This window comes from Notolepis coatsorum (assembly GCF_963971535.1).
Source record: "Notolepis coatsorum genome assembly, chromosome: 17".
In the NCBI taxonomy this organism is placed as follows: Eukaryota; Metazoa; Chordata; class Actinopteri; order Aulopiformes; family Paralepididae; genus Notolepis; species Notolepis coatsorum.
The window spans coordinates 73625928-73646710 of record NC_140181.1 but is presented as its reverse complement, the minus strand read 5'-3'; the positions used below and the strand labels follow the sequence as shown (position 1 = coordinate 73646710).

General features: G+C 39.9%; 1 protein-coding gene across 1 annotated transcript in view; it reads left to right on the top strand.

Annotated features, from left to right (window-relative positions):
- The first annotated feature begins 494 nt into the window (after positions 1-494).
- LOC311244085 (cysteine sulfinic acid decarboxylase-like) overlaps positions 495-20783 on the top strand; it is a 38984-nt gene continuing 18695 nt past the window's right edge. The window contains 5 exon segments of the mRNA XM_084333496.1: positions 495-546; positions 6281-6627; positions 6980-7051; positions 7157-7435; positions 9770-9801. Of these exon segments, the coding sequence (XP_084189622.1) occupies positions 6306-6627; positions 6980-7051; positions 7157-7435; positions 9770-9801 (705 nt within the window). The 5' untranslated portion in view covers positions 495-546; positions 6281-6305.

Sequence of the window (20783 nt, the reverse complement as noted above, 5' to 3'; positions counted from 1 at the left end):
CCAGGTTCTTCTATGATGTTAAGCAACTGTCTGACTGTTAGCATGTCAAGTTTGAAAGCTCTTGGAGCTTGTATTATTAATCTACATGAGTTTATATGTCTTAACTCCCATACGGCCAGGCTATATTTTGGTTCTTTTTTCCTTTGGGGGTGTATAACAATATCTATCAATTTAACAAGTTTTGCAGTAAAATATTTGTATACAAGAATCCATTTCATATATGGGAGACCTTAGAGATGAGGAAAAACATTCTTGTGTTTTGTTCTACCTCCGGTTAGGGGTATCTCAACATTTTGGGGGCATTGTCACTAGGCTATTAACAATTTTGTACTGAGCCGTACTGTATTGTACCCATTCTGCAATCTGTTAAATAAAGTTTTCATTCATTCAGGCAGAGTAGTGTAGTTAATCCATTCCTCCACTGGATGGCAGCGTAGTATATACAAAGGAAAACAGCATTGCTTCAGTGACACAGGAAGAAGAAATGTTTTAGCGTTTCCTGTGTGGTGGCGGTCTCTTTGTTTTGGTGCAGATGTTTTGAAAACGGTAAGTCTTTATTATACTGTTACAGTTACTACTGGCATAAAACTGTTTTGACCATTCATTATCCACTTGAAATGCATTTAGGTTTGTTTTATAATCATCATAGACAAATACATGTTTATGAAGAATAGTTAATCAAAGTGTTGTAGAACTATAATATATTTAGCAGGAAATGAAAGGGGTCTTAAACTAGATTAGATTCAATTTGATTATATTCAAATGTATTGTCATCATACAGCACAAGTGCAGTACAACGAAAATAAGTTTGGCATCCAAACAGCGTGCAAATGTATCAGTAAAGTGCAACAGCAATATACAATATACAGGTGGTTAAACTGGGTACAAAATATACAAGTTAGTACTACTGAGTCTAGTGCTAATCAGATGTATGTTGTATGTACATAGTGTATAGAGACAGTATGATACTACTGGCCAGCAGTGTAACGAGTATAGGATATGTAGGCCTACACATTGTGCAGGTAAGTACAGACAGATGGTAGTATATATGTGGCGAGAATACATATGGTATACAGCATTATAGTACATGCAATTGTGGAATTGTCCCCCCCCCCCCCCCCCCCCCCACATCTTTGATCATGGTAAATTCCTCCACAATATCATACAGAGCAAGGGTTATATGCAGGTGTACAAGCAAGTACTGTATATATTCAGACAAATATGGGTGTATATATGCAGTGATATAAATATATAAGTGTAAATATGCTGTATATTCAGCACTGTTGTACATGCTATCATACAGAGTATATGGGTAGACAGTGAAAGCAGTTGGTACTGGTAGGTATAAATAAAGCATAGAGTATCTAGGCAACAGAGTTCAGAGTCGTACAGTATCGGGTAACAGAGCCTAGGGTGTAGGCAATGGAGTCAGAGTTCAGAGTTTATATGGTGGTGGGGGGCTGTCAACATGGCACAGAGTTCAGAGAGATGACAGCTGAGGGAAAGAAGCTGTTCCTGAGTCTACTTGACCTGGAGTGGAGGTTCCTGTAGCGTCTCCCAGAGGGTAGGAGGGCAAACAGTCCATGATTGGGGTGAGAGGTGTCTCTCTGAGTGCCTTCCTCAGACACCGTTTGTTGTGGATAGTCTCAATATGGAGGGGTGTACAGATGACATCAGATAAGTTTGATAGTATTTACTGAGGATTGCCAGATAATGTTGATATTTATTAAAATATTATTTATTTTACAATAAACCTGCTTTAAAAAAAACTTGCAATCGCAATATCTGTCCGAAAAATCGCAATTAGATATTTTCCTAAAATCGTGCAGCCCTAACGAAAACACGCTTTCAGTTTAAGAATGAATGACGTTCTTCATTCAGTTCATTTCGGCAACTTACGAGCACCTCTGTCTCCATGCGTTCAGGAATCCGGAGGAGGACTATCATAGGTTTCCTCTTACGAACTTCTTACAAGGTTATTTACGTGGAAACTTTGTGAGAACGAGAATGTTAATGAATGCGGTCCAATGTCTGTGTGGGAGTCCAGGGTGGCCTGACTCAGTGGCAAACATACTCCAGTCTATGTATGCAGGCTTAGTTCATTTAAGTTTTATACTACTGTATATGTAGGGTTTTTGCAAAAACAAAGTTAGGTTTATATTGTTTGTATCTATATCTTATATTTATAACCGGTGACAATATTTACCACTGTAACTATCCACTAGGATAAGGTTAGTTTGTTTGTCTTCTCTCTGTCTGACTGAGAGACACATTAATTACTGCTATATATATATATCTATAAAGCCCTGGTCAGAAAATTGCCATCATGTATTACTTCTATATTGCAGTGGAACCCTCGTCCACTTGCTCCAGTGACTGGCCTGTCCGGTAGGGCTGCAACTAATGACTAATTTGGTAGTCGACTAATCTGCAGATTATTTTTTCGATTAGTCGACTAATCGAAAACCAATGTAAACAACAACAAAAAAAAAATTTTTTTTTTTTTTTTTTTTTTATTACCTATCTTTGTGAAAGTGGCTTCTCAGCTCTGGTCCAGCTGAAGACAGAGCAGAGGAACAGATTGGACATTGAGCATGACCTCAGAGTTGCTTGTCTACCATCACCCCAGACTTTGAGACTCTTGTCAGGACCAAACAACAACATAATAACATGATGATCCCATAGCAAATTAAAATAATGACTCATGAAACATTTGAATTTGGATCTTTAAGCCACTTTAAATGAAAATGTATTTGAAGAACAATACAGCAATCACTCATAACAAGATAAATAAATTAAATAATACAAATTAAAGTGGAAGTGTACTTTAAATAACTTTTGTTTGCTGTGTGTGAGAGGAGTCCGTGTGTGTGTGTGTGTCTTACTCTGATCGCTGTGTGAGTGAGAGGAGTGTGTGTACTGTGTAATTTGTGTGTGTGTCTTACTCTGATCGCTGTGTGAGTGAAAGGTGTGTACTGTGTAATTTGTGTATGTGTGTGTGTCTTACTCTGATCGCTGTGTGTGAGTGAGAGGAGTGTGAATGTGTGTGTGTCTTACTCTGATCGCTGTGTGTGAGAGAGAGGAGTGTGAATGTGTGTGTGTCTTACTCTGATCGCTGTGTGTGAGTGAGAGGAGTGTGTATGTGTGTGTGTCTTACTCTGATCGCTGTGTGTGAGTGAGAGGAGTGTGTATGTGTGTGTCTTACTCTGATCGCTGTGTGTGAGTGAGAGGAGTGTGTATGTGTGTGTGTCTTACTCTGATCGCTGTGTGTGAGTGAGAGGAGTGTGTATGTGTGTGTCTTACTCTGATCGCTGTGTGTGAGTGAGAGGAGTGCGTGTGTAATGTATTGTGTGTCTAGTCTGATCATCATCTCCTGCAGGGGAACAATGTTTTCAATGTCCAAAATTTGCTATGGGATCATCATGTTATGATGTTGTCTGGAACCCTGAGAAGCCACTCTCACAAAGATAGGTAGTGCACAATTTTTTTTTTTTTTTTTTTTAATGGCTAATCGATGCAACAATTTCTCGTCGACAATTTTTTATAATCGACGTCGTCGATTATGTCGACTAATCGTTGCAGCCCTACTGTCCGGTAGGCCCTCTTGTCTCGACTTGCCACACACAGTCGGGAATAAATCCATAGGGAAATCTTTAAATCCAGAGATTGACGACTCCTTGCATGAGAAGGTTGTGAATTTATCCATTCATTTTTATTCTCAGTCACCTATGAGTAAGACTGTACTGTACTGCTACCTGTCAATACAACACCGGTGAGTTGATTATTTCTGGCACGTGATGGTGTTCCTGCTCTTTCAAATACAAGTTCCAAACTAGTGTCAACTTGGCTCTAGTGCGTATATTAAGCACTGCCACGCACCGTGAATAATAAATGTGTCTGTGTTATAATATTTCTCCAGTGATGTCACAGCGCTAACGTAGTGTGGAAAAATTTCTGGCTATGCAAGACTAGTGTTATTGACAAACTGCTATATAGTCTACACTTCAGAGGCGAGCGAGAATAAAAGTGATCAAATTAGTGATGCACGATATATCGGCCGCCGATATGGCCGTTTTTTTACACATCGGTATCGGACCGATATCAAGATAGGGCCGATATAATTTTTTTTTTTTTTTTTTTTACATGTTTTGGCCTTAAATAGTTTCAAAATATCAGTCATTTCTGAAAATAAGTTACAAAAGTAAAAAAATTATGCGTTTTGGAAAATAGCTCTTTATTTGATTATCATAAAAAAGTGTTTTCTATACAGAGATATCGACATCGGTAAATATCGGTATCGGCCAGAACAGCAATATTAATATCGGTTATCGGTATCGGCCACAATTTTCACATCGGTGCATCACTAGATCAAATGGATTTCCAAGAAGGAGGTAAAAGTGAAATTCATCACTTCACGCACCAGGAGATCTCTATTTTAACTGTTTTGCTTGTTGATTGTATGTTTGATATATTTGTTCATCATCTTTGTGCTCGGCATCATTGAAAATCAATTGTTTCGCAAATTCTTAAATAAAGGTGTGAATGAATATATGGCCATATAAATTCATAAACATGACTGGAGTTATCCTAACATGGATAATGTATTGTTAAAGTATCGCTCACTACTGGGATTTAAACTACTTCCAGGAATTTCAATCTCTATTTTAACTATTGTGGCTTGCACTACATTACACTACATGAATACTAATAGTGATAGGTTCAGCACTGCAGGCCAGACAGAAGACGATATGAAGCTGTTCCATGGGACCGGTTGAGACAGAGACAGAGGTTAAAAAGCAAATAGACATCCTAACTAAACTAGACAGATTAATCTAAGGGTCAGTCCCCGACCAGGTGAGATCAGGGTAGGTTGAAGGAGAGAGAGAAAAGATGGGTCTTAACTTAAGCAGGGATTTAAAAGCTTCAACAGAGCAGGCGTTCCTAACGATGGCAGGTAATTTGTTCCACAGGTAGGGAGCGCGGTAGACAAAGGCTCTGTGGCCGGCAGATTTCTTTTTAACCCTAGGAATCAATAGAAGCCCCGCATTTTGTGAGCGCAGAACAAGAGCAGGCGAGTATTGAGAGATGAGATCGGATAGATAGAGCGGTGCGAGCCCATAAAAAAAATTGTAGGAAGATATATAGTAATATACATATAATTTGTATATTTTGTACCCAGTTTAACCACCTGTACATTGTATATTGGCATATTGCTGTTGCACTTTAGTGCTACATTTGCACTCTGGTTGGATGCCAAACTTATTTTCCTTGTGCTGTACTTGGGCTATAATATATATATATATATAATTAATATTATAATGACAATACATTTGAATATAATCTAATCTAAAGATGTCAACATTCAGAGGAAAGCCGGCTGCCAATTGAATAATAGTAACTAACAACTAAATTCAGTAAGAATATTCATACAAAAGCACTACTCTGAGGACTAGAAGGAAGGGGTTCTGGGTTGTTTAACCTTCTGTATGGTCGCAGTGAGAAGGGTTAACCATTTGGTAGTGCGGTAGTGAAAGGGTTAAATTGAAGTGTAGCACTGAGCTTGAGGGGCAGACATTGCCATTGCAAAATAGTGTGGACGGGGAGGAGAATTCTGACGGTACAGTTGGCTGGTTGGGATCCTAGATGAGTAATAATGACGGACTTCCTTATATATTTATATATATGTGTGATTTGAATCCACAAGTGTGCCTAGTGGCGATAACATTGTGGATTGTCCCCATCCACAGCTCAAACACATCTTTAGTAAAACATAATTTAAAATGTTTTAGTCCAGACGCCCTGAGAGCCCCCTCCCAGCTCCGGGGCCCTGGGTAGTCAGTTCCACTAACTCCCCCCCCTTCTACACCTTTGGTTACAATTCAACAGTTGATACAGTCTTTGCCTGTGCGTGATCATAAGCCTGTGGCTGCCCAATGCTTTCGTGTGTCACATTACGGTTATAGCTCAGGAAGTTGCTCTGTTAATAACGATAACTGAAAGAAATTTTCAAAAGGCTACTCATTAGAAAGGAAACTCATCATCAGGGCCAGTGGGACAACCCTTTAATTAAAACAGCACACCTGTGCCTTATTTATGCCACACTCCAGAAGCATATATGAGCACTATTGTATCTTCCACAGGCGTCCTGAGATTAAACCGTATTACCAAAATTGGACGATTATTATATTACTATTTGTAAGACGATGATTGAAAATAAGCAGCTGCACACCAGGATGCATTACCAACGGTGAGTTAACACCTTTTAAACGTGTTGTTTCAGGTTCAGCAGAGGGTGACCTTTTCCCATGGCTGAAGAACCAGCATTGGAGGTCCGGCAGCTTCTGAGGAGCCAGAAGATCAAGCTGATTGACATCCTGAGCGCGGACCCCGACGTGGTCCTGCAGCACGCGGACTCCCGCCTCCTGGTGACGAGCCACGGCTACGAGCAGGTCAAGGCCCTCGTCATGTCCACCGAGAAGGTGAGGGATCTCCTGGACCACGTCATCCAGCGGGGGCCCGAGGCTGCGCAGGGCCTCCTGGACCTACTGCAGGAGAGGGAGATGCAGCTCACCTTCCCCATGCTGGCGTTCCTCAAAGACCTGCCGGTGGACAAGCAGCCGGCTGCAGGTAGAAGATTCAAGAGCTTTACTTGTCACATACATACACATGTAGTGAAATGAAGGTGGCCATGCACGCCTCGATTGTGCAAAAATACAAATAAAATAGAATAATCTAATAGAGTAGATAAAAAGTCATACGAATAAAATACAATACTAAGCTTAAGAAATAAAGGTAATGAGTACTATACAATAATATACAGTTATGTTTTACTAATGTTACTAATGTTAGAAACATTAGGCTGTGGGCTCTTTCCAACCACCCACTGGTGAGATGTTTACTCTATTATATACTAAATAGATTTAATATAATGTTATTTACCTGTTTGTTTGTTTGTTTGTTTGTTTGTTTGATTGTGAAGAAACAAGAAAGAGAAAGGAAGAACCTGACTCAGAAGAGAAGCACATTCCTGCCAAGCAGATGTACAACAATGGTGGGTTACTAATGAATGGCTACTCTTTGAATGATTCCGTCCAAAACATCATGAACATTATACCGGTGATGACCATTCGGTCATTTCTGTTCCACTGCACAACAGGCTCTGACCTGGTGACGGAGAAGCAGCTGATGCAGGTGGCCCGTGGCGTGGGGCGCTCCTGGCGGGAGATGGGCAGACTGGCGCTGGACGTCCCATCCGTGAGGCTGGAGCAGATCGAGGAGGACCATCCGCACAACCACATGGAGCGGGTGTTCGCCATGCTGCGCTACTGGAGGACCTGCCAGAAGAAGAACGCCACGGCCAGACATTTACACTCCCTGCTCAGCCAGGACGACTGGGCGCTGGCCGCTGAGAGTATAGACTTCCTGCTGGAGACCAGCTGAGTGCCTCGCCCGTTTTAACGGTATCGAATCCCAGGAATCGGTATTGGCACCGGTATCGAAGATTATTGCGTGGAGAATGGAGATAATGGATACAATGCTCAGGTTAAAGCACAGGTTAAAGCACATTGGACCAAGCAGGGGCTGAGTGGGGAAACGTTTTAAAATGGCTTTTAAATAGTCTGGTTTAGTGACTTTGAGGGGGCAGTAGCCAAAAATGCATCTGTTACAATGTATCTTCTTTGCTGATTTTCAACGTTAACACTTGTGCCAGCCACCATAAATCTCGTTAGTTCATGCTATGCGTTGAGTGCCAAGAACGAGAAATCTCGTTATTTAATCGTTATTTTTTTTTATTATCGATTTCCATTCATTTTTCATCAATCTAGCCTCACATTACCAGTGGGGATCTATCTGAGCTCGAACAGGGAAAATACCGCCCCCTATCGTCTCTCCGGATGGTATTGCACCCATTGGATTGGATGAATGAAATGGATGGGGAAAAAAGAGTCCGGAATCCACATTTTACTTGTCAGGCATGTAACCGGAGACGATCCCATTCATTGCCGAGCCGCAGAACAGCGTGGAATATGTGTTTCCAGTACCCAGAGTTGGATAAAAAAAAGCGATCGATATTTGGAATGGCGATCAGGAATTGGAATAATCTTTTTGGAGAACATTTGATCTGAGGTAAGGAATCAATTTTACCAGTCTTGGGATAATCAGAGTTTTTTTCACCTATATCTCAGCGTGTCCCATATGTGTGCGTGTGAGTGTGTGTGTGTGTGTGCTGATCAGGAAATAAGATAATAGATTTTTCAGCCCGCTTCTCTAGCGTGCATAAGTACACATATACTATCGATAATCTAGCGTTTATTTGAAAACGATTCATAAATAGGCCGAAAAATGACAAGGTGTTTTGTGTATTCCACTAAAGCGCGATTCCTGCAGGATCACCTTTTTTTCTGGAAGTTTAAAAAAACGAGCGTTTTTCAAAATGGTATAAAACGGAAATGTACAGATTAAAAAACACTCCGTTTCGACAATGTTGACTGCAAACAAGTCATTGATAAGCGACGGGTGTATTAGACACATAGCCATAATTTAAGATATAGTTTATGCGTTCGCAAATGTGCTTGCCCTCCCATTGACTACAGCGTTGGCACTCAAGCGCTAAATCGTGCGCACCCTGCTGGCACTCAAAGTGTTAAAGGCCCCATGAAATCCAAATAGATGTTTGTCATTTTGAAAAACTGAAAAAGAAATGTTGATGAGTCATCCAGCACACGGAGGTGTATACTCATTTTGCGTCCAATGAAATGCTTTCTAGAATGAGAGTTCAACTGTTACAGACTGCTACAATGCTACATATAGACTAACCTGACTGGTGAGTTTGATTGATTGATTGAACATTTTATTAACAGATTGCAGAATGGGTACAATACAGTACAGCTCAATACACACAATTGTTAAGGGGATGCAGACCAGAGAAAGACTTTCGTCTTGTTTACATCAGGGTCCCCCATTTTCAATTCATCATAACATATATGACATACTGTTGCATACTGTTGCATCTAGACATTTATGACATACCAGATCTACAAATATACAGTACTGTTTATGATACGAAAAGAGTCTAAAAAGAGAGTATATACATTTGAGGGGGAAGAAACTGTACACTGGAGGAGGTTGGGTAGGTGGGGTGGGGTGGGGGGGGGGGGGGGGGGGTTGTACATTGGAGGGGGTTGGGTTTGGACATTTACAGGGGCCAGTTTTGAATTCCAGTCTTCCGTAGGTGCTCTTTGAGAGTAGTTTTGAAGGTGGGTAGTGATTCACATTCCTTTACAGCTGTGAGTAGGGCGTTCCACATTGTTGTGGCATAATTGCGAAACGTGTTTAGTCCCTTGTTTGAGCCGAGTCTGGGTTTAACATGATTTGTTGAGCTCCCTCTGGTGTTGTGGTCGTGGTATTCACTGACCTTGGGAAGTATTTTGACATGTACATGGGTACCTTAGTCGTATAGTGCATCTTGTAGACCAGGCCCATTGCAAGTTGCTGTACTCTGTCGTCTACTCTAAGCCATCATAGGTTGTCAAAGTGGGCAGGGGTGACTTTGAGTTTATGTTGACTGATCCGCTGAAGACCTCAAAGGCAAAGGTTGGCCGTATTTGAAACAGTCGGTTAACTCTCATCTTTTCCTAATAAAAAGACAATGAGAGCAGACTCTGCACTCTGGGGTTCTCCTGCCTCCCGGTTGCTATGGCGATGCCGTGTCAGGAAGTCCACTATCTCTGAATAACCATCTTTGGTTTGACCTATTTCCTGTTCACAGCCATCAATAAATGCATGAGAAAAGATGAATGTGTAATTCATATTTGATTTACCCTCCTGCCATTCATATTCGATACAGCAACGTAAATGATGTAGGAACTGGGCTAATGTGAACGTGTGTGCTTGTGAAACATCTAATGGTGTTGAGAAATACAGGCTACATTTCTACAGTTTTATTTTCTTTACTATAAACAAATGTAATCAATGAAACATTAACACTTTAATCGCCGGAAACACCGAAACTCGTCATTGCCCGCCATGCTCATTCTGCCGAAGACGCCGTAACACGTCTTTGATATCAATATTTAAAAAATCTGTGATCGAAATCATATTTCTCCTCCGGGGACCCGAGATATACTGCTTATCTCCACTCAACTCTCTAATGGTTCAAGAGCGCCATCTGGTGGCCGATCGGCAGATCGCCCAACCGGAAGTGACGCGCCAAACAGGAAGTGCTCACCCATATTTCGTCCGGGCACTCGCGATCGTTAGCAGGACTCCATCTCGACACACTGGATAATCAATCACTCGCCCTAACTCAATAAACAACATTATTTGGACGTATATAGTATTATACAACCTGGAAATGGTTCATCTAGATCAGGGGTAGGCAACCATAGGCACGCGGGGGCATTTGCATAGGCACAGGGGGCAGTATTAAAAAAAAAAAAAATTAAAAAAATTTGCTTTGAAATATAGTGAACTATTTTGCACTGTTGTCGCATTTATCTTGTTGAAATCCTCCCACAGGTTCTTTTTACTTCCACATATTTAATTGAGACCCTTTATTTGTTTATTATTTCAATTTAGCTGGAAATACATTGCTACATCATTCAGTAACATTTGCAGAGCCTTATAACAAAAACATTATTACGGTCACCATTGTGACCAGTGGGATTAATCAACAAATTGTATTATTTATTTTTCTATTTCATTGAACATTGCACATGTTAAAAGCCATTTTTTTACTCAAAATGTGAGTATTACCAAGTCAACTTGTGTTCTTAAAACAATGACAATAAACATAGTTTTATTAGGTTGAAATAATGTGGTTGTGTACTTATTTTTCTGTTAACGTATTATGGATTGAAAACTGAAAACCTTAATGCACAGTAACTGAACTCAATATTTTTAAGTTCTGGTAACTAATAATTTCTTTTTTACAGTGTAGTCTTGCGATCAATCAAAACTTATTTACGCGATATACCTCACATTCACCCTCCATTCACATCCTGGTGTTCTCCTGGTGTTCTCCATTAGGCTTGTAGGTGGAGCTATGACAGCACACGTACAGTACACACACCGATGGTGTGTGATGTGTCCAAAAATGAATGGGCAAATGTGAGTGAAATGGTCGCACTGTATGCAGCTGTTTTTCTGCATTGCATTCATTAAAAAGACCTGATTATGAAAAAAAAAATACGATGCATGGAATATTGTTGAGGCACACTAGTTAGAACTATATTTCAAACAGGCACTCCATGTCAAAAAGGTTGCTGACCCCTGATCTAGATCAACATCCCATAATAGAAAACTGTCTACTCCAAGCTGATCGCCCAACGGCCCGAGGAGACTGGGGTAAGTTTCAGCATTTATTATTACCGTGTTCGATATAAACTGCTCTGATGATCATATGACCCACACTAGATGAATGATATAACGTTGCCCACGGAATTATAAACGACCCCCCGCCCATCCGGTCAACATCAGATCATACGTAGTCACTTCTAGAAGTACCTCCAGTTGAAATTTTTTATCTGGCACCGATCGCTACCAAACTGTATTTGATCATCAATATAATGCATTTGGGGCTATAAATTAAGTTCTGGAGAAAGCTGCAGAAAACGATAAAAACATACTTATACTTTAGACCGTATTTTAGTATGAATATGTGAATGAAAAAGTATAACGTTGCTACACCCTGAACAATAGATATAGGACATTGAATGGGCCATGATAATCAATTTAGCAATAGAATTTAAAAAGTTATAGCCCTGCAAAGAAGGGGAACTTCTCCATAGACAAATAGAGCTGGCTAGGGATGGTAAATTATGAATTTAACCATGGCGATCAAAGTGTTAAAAACAATGGAAATGCACCCTCGGGTTACATGTGTACATAATACAAATGTGTAATAAACTGAATTCTATGTATAAACTATTATTTTCTTACAAAAAACAGGTAATAAACGGGCAAATTTAGTTCCTTTTGTGCTTTTGATATTCTCAACTGTGCCACTCTTCAAAGCAGTTTCTGCCAGTAATGAGACAGAGGGCTACATCACATGACTTACATTTCCTTGCTGTTAGGCTCCTTTTGCCAACTAGGTGGCAGTGTTGGCCGATCCTACGGCCCTGTGTGGCTTTCTGTCTCTGATCTGAGTCATTGATTGATTGAAAAGTTTATTAACAGATTGCAGAATGGGTACAGTACAGCTCAATACATACAATTGTTAAGGGGATGCAGACCAGAGAAAGACTTTCGTCTTGTTTACATCAGGGTCCCCCATTTTCAATTCATCATAACATATATGACACACACGACATACAGATAGACAGTACTTCTACATCTATACATTTATGACATACCAGATTTGCAAATACAGTACTGTTTGTGATACAAAAAGTGTCCAGAAAAAGAGTGTATATACATTTGACGTAGAAACTGTACATTGGAGGAGGTTGGGTGGGGGGCTGTACATTGGAGGGGGGGGGGGGGGGGGGGTTGGGTAGGGGGGGACATTGTACATTGGAATACTGACAAAGCCATACTTGGTCATTTACTGTACAACTGGGTTAGGACATTTGTAGGGGCCAGTTTCGAATTGCAGTCTCTCGTAGGTGTTTTTGAAAGTGGGTAGTGATTCACATTCCTTTACAGCTTTGGGTAGGGCGTTCCACATTGATGTGGCATAATTGCGAAACGTGTTTAGTCCCTTGTTTGAGCCGAATCTGGGTTTAACATGATTTGTGCAGCTCCCTCTGGTGTTGTGATCGTGGTATTCACTGACTGATTCATGATTGATTGATAGATTGAAATTGTATTAACAGATTGCAGAATGGATACAGTACAGCTCAATACACACAATTGTTAAGGGGATGCATTGCAGACCAGAGAAAGACTTTCGTCTTGTTTACATCACGGTCCCCCATTTTCAATTCATCATTCATTCATCTGGGCCCAGTAGTTCAAAACTTTGAATCCCTATCTGATCAAATCAGATTTGGATTTTGGGTAGTTCAAAACTAAAAAACAGGATTAGGATCACTTTGATATCCGATCAGAAAATCTAATCCAAGCTTTAATCTGGATCAAATCTTCAAAATGGGTCGTTCAAACCGACAACACAGGATTGGGATCAGTTTGATCCCAAAAAGAATTATCGTGATCCCACCAGAGGGGTGGATTACAAAATGTACTATACAATTAATTTTAAAATATGTTTCAATATAAATAAGATGGCAAAGTTTGTTAACTAAAATAATACAACATTTGTAGCCTTCATGGCAAATCAATAAAACATATTTTTTGGTCATGTTTGTGGTGGCCTATTTTGTTTTCAACCAAATGTTGATGACAACTGTTTATGCTCATAAAAGTATCACAACAAAGATTGTCAATCACAAATGTATAAATAAATACAAAATAAAAGTCTATTATCTGTTGTCACCTTCAGCAAATTGAAACCTCACTAGAATTCAGCTCCTCAAAGCACGCCTGGATGATCCAGCTGCCTTTGAATTAACATTTTCTTGTTGTTACCCTAGTGGGAATATATTTTTTTTATTACAATTCCATTATGATTTTATGTCTTATGTATTTAAAAATATAATTAGACATTATAGATGTCTCTGCAATGTGGTCTCTTGTCTTCCTACACGGCAGACTTTTTATTTTTTCAAATACCACTCCCGGCTCTCGAGCCTCTACCTCCGTCAATCATTTGGCAATCTTGAAGATTATTGGACAGGATCCTGGTCCCAATGGTTCCCCACGTGGGAATGAGAGAATCAGGGATCTAGGTGAAAACTCACGAGCCAAAACAGGAAGAGAATTCTTGCATTGAAGTCTATGAGAAAATCGTTTTCTGAGCTCTCACCTTTTACCAAAACCGCTTCTAATCACTCATTTCTGAATGGATTTTTATTAAATCTGGACATGTACTACACAAGACTTCAGGCTATGGACCCAGGGTGTCTTTTCAGCCATACCAATTTTTGGAGAAATACTACTTCTGGACTACTAACTACTACAGAAAAACGTGAGTAACAAGTTTTTCTACAACTTAAGTTCAGACCTATATGTTACTCTATTTCATTAGCACTAAAAGTGAATTTTCTTTATTGTATCAGAAACGTCAGAATGTCATCTTTCAAAAGAGACCAGGCTCATGCATGTGCTATAAGTATAACGTATAGTATCTTGGTTTGCAAAAAAACTATTCGGTCCTCAAAAACTAAAACTAAAATGACCACTTTTGGGGGCAATTGTTAAGAGGTTCTTGAAGGAGAGGGTAGAGTCTATTACGACTCCCAAGTATTTGAATTTGTCAACAGTTATTAGCTCCTCCCCTCTTAGTCGTGCTGACTGTTTGGTAAACATCATGTACATGTTTCTTTTTGTTTTCCAGAGATCACATTTGGGGTCATTTCACTATCAATGAGGTAAATAAAATGTAAAATAAAAGCAATAACACTCAATAAAACAAACATCTGATTTATTATATCATTGTTGTTGTTGGATTGTGTATAACACTTCCTAAACAAGACTGAATTGAATGACAGTTGATCCCAATTCTGACCCACGTCCTGTCACCTCAAAACAAGTCCCATTTTCAAGACAAGGCTGCCCTCTAGTGGACAAACGAAGTAGCAGGGCAGTTTTTCAGACATTGTAGCAGGGTGTCATCCCTTCATCTCCAGTTGGGAAAGGGGTTAGGTTCTCAAATATGTTGTGGTTTGACTTGAGTAGGAGAGCAGGGATACAGGTAGAAAATATAAAAAGTAGATGACAGTAGAGGATATTGAAAAAGAAATAAGCAAACATGTATGACTGAGAGGTTTGGTGGGGACATTACCCATATCAGTGAGTCTCCATTAAACAGACACTGAAATAATTTGAAGATGACCTGATGAGAACTAAAGTGATAATATACAGGAGAGACACTAAGGTGTATAAATGGATGCCTAGTGACGAGGCCCAGATAAGTCAACCCCAGAGAGACGCCACCGGCAGTGTTCCAACTCAAGTTCAAGTTTCAAGTTTGCTTTTATTTGTCACGTATAAAGTACATGATTGTACATGTACTCCACTGAGTGACTTCCCCAGTGACACTGATTCCTACCAGAGTACCCCTTGCCCCCAAACATATTAGATTAGATTAGATCCAAATGTATTGTCATCATACAGCACAATAAATAAAACAGTAAGATAAGATATTCCTTTATTGATCCCCTTGAGGAAATGCAGGCATGATAGCAGCATGGGGGACGGGAGGTACAGGTAGTAGAAGACATGGGACAGGTCATAGAATTATAGTACAGTGGAGAAGTAAAAATAAGCAGTGTAAAGAATATAATTAACTCTGGACATGCACATATGGGCAAGTAAGCATTGTAAAAAGGTCAAGATGCAAGATGAGTATATGTATGCCCTATCAGTTATATTTGCCCTACAATAAATATAGTTACAATATATATAATCTAATATATAATTTTTTTTTAAATGCTAAATATATGCTCCGATGAAGTAAGTATACAGTATACACATAAGGTGCAGTATGCATAAGGTATGTATGCTGTGATATACTTCATACTTTATATTGTCCGTTTAGGTGGGAGTCATGGAAGTTCCTAGTAGTTGGATGTCTGGCAGCGGTCCCTGCCCACTGTTATGGAGCATGAAAAGGCATCTAACCAGAGTGGAAATGTAGCAGTAAAGTGCAACAGCAATATACAATGTGGTGATTAAACTATGCGCTATATGCTCTATATATATGTATGGATATCAGCATCAAAAAACGCCCAAAGCAACCGAGGAAGACACAGAGGGGAAAGAGGAAACAGGTCCAGAGACACAGGACAGTCACACACCAACGAATAAGAACCCAGTTGTAAACGTATCGAGTGACTTTCTGCCTTTAAGCAAGGGATTACATTTTGTTCCTATCTACCAGACACACGCTTTTGAAATCAAGACTGATCTTTTTCTTCATCTACTACTGGGTTCACTCACAGATCGTTGCAGGAGGCACGTAAATCAGATATACTCATGAAGTTAACTTTCCATATGCCGTTAAGATTTATTTTTGTATTCAGATTTAAGTTTGACAGCAAACAGGTATAGTTTGCTAACAGGTAACAACAAAAACAGAGACATCTGCTTAGACAGTGCAAGGGTCAATAGAACAACTATGACAAGACAAGACACGCTCACAGACTGGTGTTCTGAGCTGCCCATCACCCTTTAAGGGGTGACACCCAGTCACCCACTCTTTTACTGACTGGTCAAACTTTCACCCATGGTTTCACCCCATGAGCTTAGCTTGTCTAATCAGGGAAAATAATTCACCCACGGTCTATTCCAACCATCTGAATGTTGCTTTGAAACCTGATTTGACGTTAAGCTCAAGCATAGGAATATGATATGACAAATCCTATGTTTTTCTGCAATCCCAAGGTTCTATCTCCCATTCACTCCTACCCCACCAGACAGCTCGTTAACAGTATGTCTCAGACACCAAGGTTAAATGAGTAATCTCTCATTTATAATAACTAGTTATACCTCTTAACTTATGTAGTGAATATTCATAATAATAATAATAATAATGCAGGACCTCTTTAGGGGGGTCTTTATTCGGCATGCAACGAACTGGACATGCAATTGGAGCGGCACACACACACCGGGATACACACACACACACATGCATTGTCTTTTTCTCAGTCGCCGATGCGATTGAGTCTCTGCACTTGACCCATCCCGTCGTCCTTCCCCCCATGGGCAGCCGGGAGCAGATAGGGCGTCAACGTGAGCCGCGCCCCGGGGACCAATCCAAGTGCTCCTGCCCGTCTTCGTCAAGGACGCCACAGCGTTAATGATCTGTTGTTGTGCATGTTTTTCCATTGGGTTTTATCTTATCGGGGGGGAAACCCTTGCGAGCACGGGGAGAACATGCAAACTCCAAGGCCTGGGAGATCACCCACCTGGGTACCTGGCATCATGGAAACCTGGTCCCCAAGCGGGAATCGAACCCTGGACCTTCTTGCTGTGAGGCGACAGTGTTAACCACTACACCACCGTGCCGCTATCATATACCAATGTCCAATCCTTCTATAGAAACGTTCTGTAGAGTCATGTGTCGTGAGCCCCTTGGGGGGGGGGGGGGTACAGGTATGGGCATGGTAATAGTAATAAATATAGGCAATAAAGTTATAGTACAGGATAAAAGTAAAAATAAGCAGTGTAAGCAATGATAAACTCTGAATATAAGCATATGAGCAGGTAGGCAGTGTAATCAAAGGTGCCAATGAGGATATGTGTGCCCTATCAGTTATATTATACGTTACAATTAATATGATCAATAACACTTAGAATCTGAATATATACTATGAGTAAGTAAATACAGTATATGTATTTACTGCTTGAAAAAGAGATATTTGATCTCAAGTGACTACCTGGTAAAATAAAGGTTAAATTAAAAAAAAATATATATATATATACAGTATACAGAGGTGCAATATACATAACTGGCATGATATACGTCATACGTTATACATTGTAGTCCGTGCTATAGAAACATCTAGAGTCAGTTGTGGAACAAGAGATTCCATTAATTGCAAGTGGAGAATTGTGATCAAACAACACACAAGAGGGCGCTATATAGTCACTGTAGCAATATAGCTTCATCAGCTGATGCTTGAAAAAACGAGGAAGAGTTCAATCAGAGCATGTTACTACTCAAGGCCAACACATTGAGGCAGTCACTCACCACCACATACAAATAATTGATTGTATGTATTTTTTTATGACTCTAATTGATGACCACCTCTCTTTTAAACCTCATATACAGAGTCTGGTGAAAAGTTGAAATTGAAGTTACGTTTTTATTTTAGAAACGGGTCTTGTTTTTCTCTTGATGTCAGAAGAAGACAGCTTGAAGCTAAATTCTTTGCCAGTTCTTGGTGACTATGGTGATCTGCTATACATGAATGCATCAGCACATGTCTCAATGTTGGATACACCATGGCGATTTTAAGGTTTGTTACAAACTGTAGAGCCCTCATTCATCACTGTATATTGTATTCCAAACTTTCAATTGGCTGCTTTGTCAAGACGTCAGCTTAGTCGTTTGTATGTTTTTATTTATTTGATTTGATTTGATTTGATTTGATTTGATTTGATTTGATTTGATGTGTTTATTTGTGAAGGGACAGTGCAAGTTAATGAACAAAACTCCAATGTATTTCAACAAGGCAGATTATAGCCAAGGCTAGTTTTCCATCTGTTGTCCCTTAGGTGTTACGTGGAATCATAAAACATCTAAACAAACATTTGATTATAACAGCAATGACTAAAGTAGCCTACTAATACACGTGTACTACAAATCACAACAACACTTTAATACATAATATAAAATACATACTATTACAGTCAGGGACGTGCACAGGACTTTAGAGGGGCAGGTGCTCAAAGGCTGAAAATGGCACTGTACCTGTGTGTGTTTTAACTGAGCGTGCAAGCCTGATTTTTAAGGGCCCTTTTTGGGCGGGGGGCCCCCTTTTTATTCTTTTTGGGGGGTTTTGGTGATCAAATATTGAATATTGAACTATAATAATCAGTGCAGGAGCTCACTTATCCTTGAAAGACACTTTTATCACTGACTTAAAAGGCCCATACATCTCCATAAATGTTCAGGGGGGGGGAATAAGTGCTTACCCTACAGACCCCAAGAAGTGCTGTATATTCTGTATTGTTTAATATAAATGAAAAAAAATTCCAATCCCGATTTGTATTTGAGATTCCCAAATCCCATCGGACTTGACTTCTTTGTGTCCCTCAATGAGTGTAATACCAGCATTCAACTGTATGCGCCACAGCGGTTTCTATCATCATCATCATCACCAACCACGCTATGCATAAAATATATAGGTCCGCGGAGAGGCACGCTGAGGAGGCCGTGCAAACTGCAATGAAATATGGGGCATCTCTCTCTCTCTTTACCTAATATTTTGATTCTATCCTGACATTTTTCAGTTGGAAGGGCAGATAATTTTTTTTTATAAAAAGGGCACTTTTTTATGAGGCTCAAAAGGGCAGGTGCTCAAGCACCCCTTGGGCTCTATGTGTGCACGTGCCTGATTACAGTCATTAATTCACTGCTATCTTAAACATACTGCTCAACTATTTGTGTGTGCAGGTTTGGTTTGTCACCAGCCATTCTGGGTAGACTCCCCTGTTATTTATCTGTCTTGCTAACTAGATAAAGGGTAAATATAGGTTATGGTCTCAGGACATTATACTTATGACTGTTCCTAGAGTTTGGACTGAATTAGGAAAGAAGGCTTTTATGTTTTCTGCACCATCTGGATGGAATAGTCTGTAAAATGAACTTTTAGTCACGCTTAACTGAAACTTAAAATGTGTGTGTGTGTGTGTGTGTGTGTGTGTGCTCACAGTAAACATTTAAGTAGACAAAAACAAAAGTCACGAATAAAAAAATAAGCCTGGGTACCTGGCAACCCGGAAACCTGGTCCCGAAGCGGTAATCGAACCCAGGACCTTCTTGCTGAGGCGACAGTGTTAACCACTACACCACCGTGACGCCTCTCTGAACTGCAAGAGATCCCCAGTGACATTATTCTAGCCACCTTTGATGTGGAAAGTCTGCATACAGTACAAACATTTCCCATGAGAGAGGTATTGTAGCATTTGAATATTACCCACAAGATCAAACTGAGGATGTGTCCACCAAGTGCTTTCATATGTGATTTGATATATCTCATTCTCAAACTCTATTTCTTTTCATTCCACCAGGGAGAGCACTTCTTATGGGGAGTGGTTTTGCTCCTATAGCTAAACATCATTTACATGTTGGCATGTTGAGCAGCTGTCTATTTTCACTAAGAACAGAAATCCCTTTTATCATAATATCATTAGATATTTCAGAAACCTTGATGATATCCTGCACCTTCTTTTATCACAATATTGTTAGATATTTCAGAAACCTTGATGATATCCTGTGCCTCTAATGGGTCTCAAATTGAGTTTAGAGAATTTGCCACTCTCATTCCTATGAGCCAAGATGTATATTTCTCTGTTGAGTCCAATCCCAAATGTGTGCATTTACTTGATATGTGGATTAAATTAGATTGATATTGATTTTTTTTTATCAATTTTTTTTTAATTATTAATCACATGAAACAAGACAACACATTAACCACAATCACAATACACAGAACTTCACAGGAAAATAACAAAAACAATAATAATACAGAATAACAATTTATAAATTATAAAGACAAAAAGAAAAGAAAATAGAGTTCAACCTTTTTAAATTTTAAATTTCAACATTTCAAGGTTTCAAGGTTTCAAGGGGGGCTATCTAATAAATGACCAAATAGTGAAAAAATAGCTAAATAGCTGCCCCCCAATACATCCCCAGTTAAATTCAGGACATAACAAAAAAACAAGACAGACAAGACATTTCCTCCTCCCCCTACCATGAGACCGCCGGACTCCCCCGAACAAGCACCCCAACCCCGCTCAGCCGCACACGGCGGTCCTGATCTTCTCAGCTGCTGCGAACCACAGGTCAATCCCAGCCTGCCCTACCCCAATCACCCGCGCCGTGGATATCTCAAGATAAATCACATCCAACAGTGTTAGGGACCAGTTAATCACTGTGAGCTTCTCCGGCTCCTTCCATCTCATTGCTATTAGCTTCTTTGCCGCTGTGACGCCCGCTAGGACAACCCTTTTCAGTTGTACGACGCGGGTAGTGTTGTTATATCGTTCAG